The 11,011-nt window shown below is 55.3% G+C and overlaps 3 protein-coding genes across 3 annotated transcripts; 1 reads left to right on the top strand and 2 right to left on the bottom strand.

The window, feature by feature from the left end:
• The first annotated feature begins 615 nt into the window (after window positions 1-615).
• On the top strand, window positions 616-2,217 carry LOC115617720 (feather keratin Cos1-1/Cos1-3/Cos2-1-like). The gene is made up of 2 exons (XM_030508564.1): window positions 616-1,312; window positions 1,601-2,217. The coding sequence occupies exon 2, from the start codon at window positions 1,622-1,624 to the stop codon at window positions 1,916-1,918; it is 297 nt and encodes a 98-aa protein (XP_030364424.1). The 5' UTR covers window positions 616-1,312; window positions 1,601-1,621; the 3' UTR covers window positions 1,919-2,217.
• A 2,700-nt stretch (window positions 2,218-4,917) lies between these two features.
• On the bottom strand, window positions 4,918-5,339 carry LOC115617727 (feather keratin Cos1-2-like). Its single transcript, XM_030508572.1, has one exon. The coding sequence runs from the start codon at window positions 5,307-5,309 to the stop codon at window positions 5,013-5,015; it is 297 nt and encodes a 98-aa protein (XP_030364432.1). The 5' UTR covers window positions 5,310-5,339; the 3' UTR covers window positions 4,918-5,012.
• A 2,871-nt stretch (window positions 5,340-8,210) lies between these two features.
• On the bottom strand, window positions 8,211-8,525 carry LOC115617717 (feather keratin Cos1-2-like). The gene has a single exon (XM_030508561.1). The coding sequence runs from the start codon at window positions 8,523-8,525 to the stop codon at window positions 8,211-8,213; it is 315 nt and encodes a 104-aa protein (XP_030364421.1).
• Window positions 8,526-11,011: the final 2,486 nt, after the last annotated feature.

Raw genomic sequence — 11,011 nt, 5'->3', positions numbered from 1 at the left:
CAGCGCTACCAAGTACAACAAAATGATAATACGCTCTGGTCAGATCCGTCGTGATCTCAACCCTTCGTGCCCCACACTGGGCGCCAAAAGGGACTGTTGTGGTTTAAATATGGCTTGTTCACTGGCTTTGAACACTTCCAGAGATGGGGCAGCCACAAGTTCTCTTTGGAACCACTGTCTTGCCACCGTCGCAAGAAAGAACTTCTTCCTTATATTCAATCTAATGCTCCCCTCCTTTAGTTTAAATCCATTACAGCTCACCCTATCCAGGTTGTTCAGCCTGGAGAAGAGGAGACTCCGGGGACACCTTACTGACCCTTTCTTACAGGTCTTTAAAGGGACCTATAAGAAGGATGGGAAAAAACTTTTTATCAGGGCTTGTTCCAATGGGACGAGGGATGATGGGTTTAAACTAAAAAGAGGAGATTCAGGCTCGATGTGACGAAAAATTTTTTTGCAATGAGATTGCTAAAATACTGGCACAGGGTGACCAGAGAAGCTGTGGCTGCCCCATCCCTGGCAGTGTTCAAGGCCAGGTTGGACACAGGGGCTTGGAGCAACCTGCTCTAGTGGGAGGTGTCCCTGCCCGTGGCAGGGGCGTTGGAAATACATGACCTTAAGGTCCTTTTCAACCCAAACTATTCTATGATAATATGATTCTATGCCCAGACAGACACACACAGAGGACCCGCAGAGACTGCACAGAGAGGGGATGGGACACATGAGCCCAGCACAGGTGTCCTGAGAGCACTATTAGTGTTGCAGTAGGGTCCAACCCTCCCAGCAGAAACCCATCTGCACACAACACTGGCCTTCCCTCCAAGAGAGGTGAGGGGAGCAAGAGGAAGGGATGTGGCCTGTCCTCTCCCACGACAGTCCTTGGGCATGCGGAAGAGAAGCACCAGAGCGGTGCCCATTTCCCGAGAACTTGGCTACAATCGAGTCCACAGGAATGAGCCACGAGCACATCCCCTGCCTGCACGGGATGCCACCAGCCCTTGATCTGAGGCTTCTGCTGCGCTGACGTGTTTCTGCCCCAGAAACTCTTAGGCCTCTCATCCTGGCACTTACAGAAGCCTTCCTATGGCAAAGCACATGCCATACGCAGGGAAATGAAAAGGCAGCAGTGCCGGAAACCGGGACACGGCCCATGCCATTACCTGGGAGGGTTTGCATTTACCATGAGCTTACCAGGAAGTTATTCCTACCACAAAGGTGCCTCTGGGCCTGAGGCACTGCAGGACGACTATAAAAGGCAGCCCGAGTCTCTGCTCTCCATCCACTTCTCTCGCCTCCTTCTCCTGGGAATCAGGTGAGTGTGAAGCCTCTTCTCCTCCTGCTTCCAGACCCGGTCATTCCTCGAGATGTGTCTCAGCTTATCCAGGCTGTCCAAGCGCAGGACTGGGAGCTGCTTCTCATGGGAGAGGGAAGGGGAGAGAAGGGCTTCTGCAGAGAGAGGCTGGGACTGAGCTGAGGTGGCTCCTGGGCTTGGAGCTGGGCAGCGTGTGCTGGGCCGGGAGGTGCCTTGGCTTGCCCATGGCTGGGTGCAGAGCTGCTGCTCACGTCTCCCATCATCTGCTTGCCCCTGCCCTGTCTCCAGGTGAAGCTCTACCATCGAGCCATGTCCTGCTGCAACCCATGCGTGCCCTGCCAGCCCTGTGGCCCGACCCCGCTGGCCAACAGCTGCAATGAGCCCTGTGTCAGGCAGTGCCAGAGCTCCAACGTGGTCATTGAGCCTTCTCCCGTGGTGGTGACCCTGCCCGGCCCCATCCTCAGCTCCTTCCCACAGAACACCATTGTGGGCTCCTCCACCTCCGCTGCCGTTGGCAGCATCCTCAGCTCCGAGGGAGTGCCCATCAACTCCGGGGGCTTTGACCTCTCCTGCATCACCAACCGCTACTGCCGCAGACCCTGCTAAAGGTGATGGCTGCGTCCTCAGGCAGGAACATCCAAGACCTCACAACATGGATCTGGACAGGAGATAGAGCTTCACGGCGCTGTTTCCTTCTTCCACTGTCCACTCTCTTCCCTTTCCTGTCTCCACTTCCCACACCAGCGCGGTGGGGACCTCTTGGCCTCCCTCCCTCTCTCTCTGTGTGGGACAGGCAGACGGACACCCTCCATGAGCTCCACCGCATCTTGGTGGCTGCCCCTGGTGCTCCCTGTGAGCCACCTCCTTCTCTTCTTTACACTCATTAAAGTTGTGCTGCATCCAAACCCGTGTCCCTGAGTCCTCCTTCCTTCTGCGCGAACTCTTCCAATCTGCTTCCCCTTGGAGCTGACAAAGACATCCCTGCCTACTCCACCAGCAATGGTCATCCATGAGAGCACGGCTCCAGAGGGTGACAGGAGTGGGCATGGGGAGACAATCCTGCCTGGGACAGCCCACAGCCTCATCTCTGCCTTCCTCTCCCCTACATCACCCAGCACACTACCCCTACATGCCCAGCACACGTGGGCACACGCAGATGAGATCCTACCTCGTTCAGTCCTTCAGCACCTGGCAGGGCCCAGCTCTCTCCAGGCGTGCAGGGCTGAGGTAATCCACTAGTCAGGAAAATGGCAATGGTAACGTCAGAGTCCCCTGAGTTAGATGGCAGAGTTGAGGAGCTGATTGAAATCGCCATAACCCAGGAATAAGTGGTGCTCCACGTAGACATACACGTGTCTATGGGTTCAGCTGGGTTCCAACCAGGAGCGCTGAAGGAGCTGGAAGAGGAGTTTGCCAAGCCACTCTCCATCATCTATCAGCAGTCCTGGTGTAGTGGGCAGATCCCCAAGGGTTGGAGGTTGGCCAGTGTGATGCCTCTGTAAAAAAGGGCAGGAAGGATGATCCCAAAAACTCCAGGCATGTCAGCCTGAGCTCAGTGCTGGGGAAGGTCATGGAGCAGGTGATCCTAGGTGAGATCATAAGGCATGTACGGGAAAATGGGGGGATCAGACCCAGTCAGCACAGGTTCAGGAAGGGCAGGGCCTGCTTGACGAACCTGATCTCTTGCTACGACAGGGTGACCCACTTGGTTGATGAGGGAAAAGCTGTGCACACTGTCTATTTGACTTTAGTAAAGCTTTGGACAAGTCCCACAGCGTTCTCCTGGAGAAACTGGTTCCTCGTGGCCTGGATAAGTGGATTCTTCACTGCGTTGGAAACTGGCTGGATGGCAGAGCCCAAAGAGTGGTGGTAAATGGTGTCACATGTGGTTGGCAACTGGTCACTCAGGTGGCCCTCAGGGCTCGGTATTGGGGCCAGCGTTGTTTAATATCTTCACTGATGATCTGGATGAGAGGATTGAGGGCACCCTCAGTGAATTTGTGGACAACGCTAAGTTGTGTGCCAGTGTCGATCTGCTGGAGGGGAGGAATCTCTGCAGAGGAATCAGGCCAGGCTGGATCCATGGGCTGTGGCCAGTGTTGTGAGGTTCAAGAAGGCAAAGTGCTGGGTCCTTCATTTGGGCCACAACAACCCCATACAATGCTCCAGGCTTGGGGAAGTGTGGCTGGAAACTGCTCATGAAAAGGACCTGCGGGTGCTGATTGATGGAGCTGAACATGGCCTATATTGTGCCCAGGCAGCCAAGAAGCCAATGGCATCCTGGCCTAGATCAGAAATAGTGTGGCCAGCAGGGCCAGGGCAGTGAGGCCACACCTTGAATCCTGTGTTCAGTTCTGGGTCCCTCACTCCAAGAGAGACATTAAGGTGCTGGAGCGGGTCCAGAGAAGGGCAACGGAGCTGGTGAAGGGTCTGGTGCACAAGTGTGATGAGGAATGACTGCTGGACCTGAGGTGATTTAGTCTGGACCTTATTGCTCTCTACAGCTACCTGACAGGAGGTTGTAGTGAGGTGGGTTCAGTCTCTATGGCAAGGAAGTAGTGGTAGGACAAGACAAAATGGCCTCAAGCTGCACCAGGCAAGGTTTAGACTGTAGATTAGGAACAATTTCTACATTGATCATTCCTGATTAAGAATGTGATCAGGAGTTGGAGCAGGCTGCCCAGGGTAGTGATGGAATGTGAACGTCCCTGGAAGCATTCAAAATCATGTAGATGAGACACTTATTGACGTTGTTTACTGGTGGATCTGGCAGTGCTGGGGAATGGTTGGACTTGATGATCTTAAAGGTCTGTTCCAACCTCGTTGATTCTATGAGAGGGGCCAGGATTTAGAGCATTAGCTTGGGTTGAAGACCAAGACCTACAAAGGAAATTTTCAAGTATCATTGAAAAGCAGATCTATATGTTGCATTCATAAAGAAGCTGCATTAATTTACTCAGGGAAGATGAACATATGAAACACATGATGAGAGCCTCGTGGGGGTGCTGGGTTCACAGGTAGTGGGGACTCCATTGCACAGCCTGAGTTGGCTGACACCAGTCCTAAGTGTTGGGTTACCTCAGCCCGGCATGCCTGGAGAGAGCTGGGCCCTGCCAGGTGCTGAAGGACTGAATGAGGTAGGATCTCATCTGCGTGTGCCCACGTGTGCTGGGCATGGTAGGGGTAGTGTGCTGGGTGATGTAGGGGAGAGGAAGGCAGAGATGAGGCTGTGGGCTGTCCCAGGCAGGATTGTCTCCCCATGCCCACTCCTGTCACCCTCTGGAGCCGTGCTCTCATGGATGACCATTGCTGGTGGAGTAGGCAGGGATGTCTTTGTCAGCTCCAAGGGGAAGCAGATTGGAAGAGTTCGCGCAGAAGGAAAGAGGACTCAGGGACAGAGGTTTGGATGCAGCACAACTTTTATGAGTGTAAAGAAGAAAAGGAGGTGGCTCACAGGGAGCACCAGGGGCAGCCACCAAGATGCGGTGGAGCTCCTGCAGGGTGTCCGTCTGCCTGTCCCACACAGAGAGGGAGGGAGGGAGGCCAAGAGGTCCCCACTGGGCTTGTGTGGGAGGTGGAGACAGGAAAGGGAAGAGAGAGGACAGTGGAAGAAGGAAACAGCGCCGTGAAGCTCTATCTCCTGTCCAGATCCATGTTGTGAGGTCTTGGATGTTCCTGCCTGAGGACGCAGCCATCACCTTTAGCAGGGTCTGCGGCAGTAGCGGTTGGTGATGCAGGAGAGGTCAAAGCCCCCGGAGTTGATGGGCACTCCCTCGGAGCTGAGGATGCTGCCAACGGCAGCGGAGGTGGAGGAGCCCACAACGGTGTTCTGCGGGAAGGAGCTGAGGATGGGGCCGGGCAGGGTCACCACCACGGCGGAGGGCTGGATGGCAACGGTGGAGCTCTGGCACTGCCTGACGCAGGGCTCATTGCAGCTGTTGGCCAGCGGGGTCGGGCCGCAGGGCTGGCAGGGCACGCACGGGTTGCAGCAGGACATGGCTCGATGGTAGAGCTTCACCTGGAGACAGGGCAGGGGCAAAGAGATGATGGGACACGTGAGCAGCAGCTCTGCACCCAGCCATGGGCAAGCCAAGGCACCTCCTGGCCCAGCACACGCTGCCCAGCTCCAAGCCCAGGAGCCACCTCAGCTCAGTCCCAGCCTCTCTCTGCAGAAGCCCTTCTCTCCCCTTCCCTCTCCCATGAGAAGCAGCTCCCAGTCCTGCGCCTGGACAGCCTGGATCAGCTGGGACATACCTCGAGGAATGACCAGGTCTGGAAGCAGGAGGAGAAGAGGCTTCACACTCACCTGATTCCCAGGAGAAGGAGGCAAGAGAAGTGGATGGAGAGCAGAGACTTGGGCTGCCTTTTATAGTCGTCCTGCAGTGCCTCATGCCCAGAGGCACCTTTGTGGCAGGTTTAATTTCCTGGCAAGCTCATGGCAAATGCAAACCCTCCCAGGTAATGGCATGGGCCGTGTCCCGGTTTCCGGCACTGCTGCCTTTTAATTTCCTGGCTCGTGTGCTTTGCCATAGGAAGGCTTCTGTAAGTGCCGGGATGAGAGGCCCAAGGGTTTCTGGGGCAGAAACACGTCAGCGCAGCAGAAGCCTCAGATCAAGGGCTGGTGGCATCCCGTGCAGGCAGGGGATGTGCTCGTGGCTCATTCCTGTGGGCTCGATTGTAGCCAATTTCTCGGGAAACGGGCACCGCTCTGGTGCTTCTCTTCCGCATGCCCAAGGACTGTCGTGGGAGAGGACAGGCCACATCCCTTCCTCTTGCTCCCCTCACCTCTCTTGGAGGGAAGGCCATTGTTGTGTGCAGATGGGCTTCTGCTGGGAGGGTTGGACCCTGCTGCAACACTAATAGTGCTCTCAGGACACCTGTGCTGGGCTCATGTGTCCCATCCCCTCTCTGTGCAGTCTCTGTGGGTCCTCAGGGAAGAGCAGGAGCATGTCTGGGGTCTGGTCCTTCCCGGTGGTACCTAAGCCCTGTTGTGCCAGGGTTGTCCCAGCATCTCCTCAGCAGAGTCCCCAGTTGCTGATGTTTCTGGCTTTGTGTGAGCTTACAGATATGGGCATGGTTCCATGTGGGCATGCCTGAGCACACATGTGTCAGTCCGTCCTTGTGTCACCCTCATCATGAGGGCACGAGCACACCATGGCTGGGACTTGTTGTATAGGTTGAATCACCAAAACCCTTTTCATGAGCAGATCCAGCAATGTCCCTCTTTACATGGGCAGAAACTGTTGTGTAGTGACCATAACTCCCCAATCCACATCCCACTGTGCTGCTTAATGGTGGAGCCATGAATGAAGGAGGGAAGTTGAGTCTGTGAAAAAGAGGTGGGATGGGGTGAACATATGTTAAGGGGGTTTTGGCAGTTTCTCACCATCCTACTCTCTTTTTCATTAGCAACAGGATAAATGAATCTTCCCCAAGTCAAGCGTGTTTTCCCCATGATGGTAATTGGTAATAATGTCTCTGTGTTTATCTCAACTTGTGACCTTTTTGACCTGACTTTCTTCTGCCCTGTTGCGCAAGGAGAGGGAGAAAGCAGCAGGGTGGGTCTGGGAGGTAGCCAAGGTCCTTTTAGTTCTGCACAAATTATGGCAATTAACTGTGCCATGAGTGTCTGTCTTGTACTGGTTTTCTTCCTGCTTTCTCTCTTTGCCACTGGGAGCAGTCTCTTTCTCCCTCTGTTGTTCCCCTCAGAGGATGGTGGGCAGTGATGTCAGTTGGCCTTTGTGCTTGCCTGCCTGGGAACGAGCTGCAGGTTCACAGCCATGGGCAGAGCACAGCCCAGCAATGCTCTTGACACAGCCTCACATGAGCAGGGAAACCCCAAAAGGCCACATTACCATGGCAGAACTTGTCAGACACTCAACTGTGTCCTCTTGCAGGCCCATATTCACAACCCTTTAGCCACGAGATGGCTGTGTGCTGGGAGCTGGGGATGTGCAGTCTCAAGAGGCCTCTGCCCTGCACATCTGTGCAATGAACCGCTGGGGCTGCGTGGGGCACTCTGTGGGGGTGATGGAAGAAAGGGGGACTTGGCCTTGCTGTCCTTGCCCTTGGAGACATGGCATGTCCGTTCCTTCTGGAGATGGGTGGGAAGGTGAGGAGGAGAAGGAGGCTCTGGGCTCTAGCCGAGGGCATTTCTCCTACCATCCCCTCCTTGCATCCTCACTGCCCTCTTCTGTCTGAGCCTTCTCCCCCACCACAGCTCCATCCACAGAGGAACTGCCTCGGGTGCCTGTGAGGCTGCTGATGTCCCAGGGCCTCCTGCAACACTGGCGTCTTCCCACAAAGAGAGCTCAAGTTGGGATCACACTCTATAGGGCATGCTGGGAGCCCAAAGGGTATGTTCCTGCCCTCCCGGTGCCAAGGAATGAGAAGGGTTCCACTAGTTCACACACTTGTTCCCTCCCAGCATATCTCTTTGCTCCCTGGACAGCATTTGAAAGCATCCAGAGAGGAAAGGACCACACGGAGACAGAGGCTGGGATGCATCAGAGTTTAATGAGTCCAAAGAGGAAATCAAGATGCCTCGAGAGGAGGCCACAGGTAAAGGATCCCTATGGGCAGCCAAGAGCCAGTGCCGCACAAAAGGCTATGGGTGGGCAAGTCCCCTGTAAGCTGTCTTTGGAGGGCCTCAAGGCTGCAGGGAGCAGAAAACAACAGAGGAATAGGAGGGAAAGCACAGAGTGGAGAAAGGGAATGAGAGGCACTGGCCATGTTTTCAGAGAGGCCAGGCTGGCCCCTTCCACAGGGCTGACGCCCTTTGCAGGAGGAGCGAGGCACGCTCAGCCCCTCTCCAAGCCATGGCCGCAGTCTCCGTCGTTCAGTCTGGCATCATCTTCCGGGTTCACGGGGCTCCTTGTCTGGGCCGTCACCAGTGGCTTTAGCAGGGTCTGCGGCAGTAGCGGTTGGTGATGCAGGAGAGGTCAAAGCCCCCGGAGCTGATGGGCACTCCCTCGGAGCTGAGGATGCTGCCAACGGCAGCGGAGGTGGAGGAGCCCACAACGGTGTTCTGCGGGAAGGAGCTGAGGATGGGGCCAGGCAGGGTCACCACTACGGGGGAGGGCTGGATGACCACGTGGGAGCTCTGGCACTGCCTGACACAGGGCTCATTGCAGCTGTTGGCCAGCGGGGTCGGGCCGCAGGGCTGGCAGGGCTGGCAGGGCTCACACGTCTGGCACTTCTCGGAGCAGGACATGGCTCGCGGCTGGAGCTTCACCTGGGAGAGAGGGCAGGGAGGGAGCTGAGGGGCACGTGAGGAACAGCCTGCAATGCTACCCAAGGGAGGACAAGGCAGCTCTCGCATGGGGAGGTGGAGGCTGTGCAGGGGGAGCAAGGGATCCTTTGCCTGAGTCCAGTGCGGACCTTCACATAGCGTCTTAGCACTAGTTTGTCAACAAAGAGCCACCCCAGCCCACCCCCAGCCTCTCTGCATGACAGACCGTCTCTCCTCTGGCCTCTCCCACAACCATCATCCAGAGCACTAACATAACACCAAGGAGCAGGTATCAGCTGAGATGTCCTTGCAGGCTGCACCCTGTCCCTTAGGAGGAGGTGGGTGAGAATGGGGATTCCAGCTCACCTGGTTCCCGAGGAGAGGGAGGTGGCAGAAGAGCTTGACAGAGTGACCCGTTGGTCTGGCTTTTATACTGGCCCCACGCTGCCTCAGGCCCGAAGGCAGACACTGCACAGGCAACAGTTGTCCTGCACGCTCCTAATGAACGGAAACATCCCAGGTAATGACATGGGATGTGCTGCTGACTCCCTCTATGCTGCCGTTGCACTTCCTGGTTTATGTCATGCCCATTCCCTCAAAAATGCTTCTTTTGAGTGCTGGGATGAGAGGCGCCATGATTTCCGGGGAAGCGTGCGTCAGTGTGGGCAGAAGACATGGAGTAAGCGCCAGAGGGGTCCAGCGCAGGCCGGTGATGTCAGCCTGGGTTTGCTCAGGAGGGTTTTGTATAAGCCTGCTGAGAGGAAATGCCCCAACTTGGAATACACGAGTGATGCACAGTACAATTGCTCAGCACCCAGTGACTGATACCAAGCAGCGATCAGTCCCTTCCGGTTGACTTCCCATAGTTTTAATCCTGATATGACATGGTATGGAATATCCCTTTGGCTAGTTTGGTTCAGGTGTCCTGTCTCTGCTCCCTCCTGGCTTTCTGTGTCCCTGCTCACTGGCAGCGCATGAGAGACTGAAAAGTCCTTGATCAACGTAAGCGCTACTGAGCAATAACTAAACCATTGGTGAGTTACCAGCGTTATTCTCAGACTAAAGCCAATGCGCAGCACTGCACTGGCTACTAGGAAGAGAATTAACACTATCCCAGCTGAAACCAGCACATTGGGCTTTGCCAAAGCTGCCAGGAAAGCACCCACTGCTCAAAGACCCACTTTCTGGCCAGCACCCCACCATTTACAGGTGGAGGGTAGCTGGGCAGACGGCAGCAGTGCGCAGATCATCCTCTCATAGGCTTGGCAAATGCCCAGTCCAGTAAGCCTCTGTCTCCTCACAGCTTGTTTCAGATATCCAACTTCCCTGAATCTGTGCTATTGCCTTGTGGCTTCAGTGTTAATGCCAACATGTAGCTGTGGGTTTCAGTTATAGTTGAAAATTTCTTCTTAGACCTTGGTCTTCAGCCCCAGGGAATGCTCTAAATCCCAGCCTCCCTCAGGTATCCATGGTCTCCTGGGTGCTGAAAAGGAACTCCCGAAGGCTGTTCAAAATAACAGCTCACGCACAAAGCACCCTGTAAACCATGTGAGGTTCCCCTCATGCTCTACCTCTATACACATGGCCCTAGGCTGTAAGTAAGCCTCCTGGCAAAGGGAAGCCTGGGCAGCCTGGAAACACAACAGCCAAGTGGGCTTGGCAGGAGTCACGCTGGAGAAGTCAGAGCATGCGGCTGCAGCTTCTTCCCATGAAAGGCTTCATTGGGCAAATGCCAAACCATTTTGCAAGGATGCTTGCTTTAAGGAAAAGCTTTTCAGAGAAGAGCCAGTGGGTGGTTTCCACTGTGTGGTGATGCCGGCTCATGCTGGCATTCTTCTCTCCTTCCCCAGGCCACTGGGCCCTCAATCTAGTTCTCCCACATCTCAGCCAAGGTCAAATGGCAGGTAATTGATGTTTCCAGGCAGTCCCTCATTTGATGTCTGAGGGAATCCCCCCCGGATTCCAATATTGCTGCTGGTATTGGGGATCCTCAGCACTTCCAGTATTGGTGCTGTTTTCTGGTGCCATTGGCTCCAGGCCTGATGTTCACCTCCTTCCTCCTCCCAGCCCCCCAGGCTTTCATTCCTTTTCCCATAGCTCCTGGCTCGGGACATGGGCCAGTCATGGCAAAGGACTCCCCCATCCACACAGTGCCAGTAGAACCCTGGAACCCCAAAGTTTTCACATGAGTCAGGAGTGATGACCCTGGGAAGCAGCTCAGCCCCTCGAGGCTGCCTGGAGGCAGCATGAAAAGACTTGGCCTGGGTTTGGGGTTCTCCTCAGTGAGACCTGAGTGCTGTGGCCCTGTCTGCGTCCTTTCAGGTAACAGTAGGGAAGGAAAGAGGAGGACAAGGCACTTACAGGAGCCCTTGGGGAAGAACCAAATATGGGAGGGCTGGGAGCATCTGGGGCCCTTCCTCTCAGCAGGCTTATACAAAACCCTCCTGAGCAAACCCAGGCTGACATCA

Source organism: Strigops habroptila, chromosome 19, assembly GCF_004027225.2.
Source record: "Strigops habroptila isolate Jane chromosome 19, bStrHab1.2.pri, whole genome shotgun sequence".
NCBI lineage: Eukaryota > Metazoa > Chordata > Aves > Psittaciformes > Psittacidae > Strigops > Strigops habroptila.
This window is presented reverse-complemented; position numbering and strand designations above follow the sequence as displayed.

Excerpts from the sequence above, each read along its gene's own strand:
- LOC115617720 (XM_030508564.1), top strand. The coding sequence starts at position 1,622 with ATGTCCTGCTGCAACCCATGCGTGCCCTGCCAGCCCTGTGGCCCGACC.
- LOC115617727 (XM_030508572.1), bottom strand. The coding sequence starts at position 5,309 with ATGTCCTGCTGCAACCCGTGCGTGCCCTGCCAGCCCTGCGGCCCGACC.
- LOC115617717 (XM_030508561.1), bottom strand. The coding sequence starts at position 8,525 with ATGTCCTGCTCCGAGAAGTGCCAGACGTGTGAGCCCTGCCAGCCCTGC.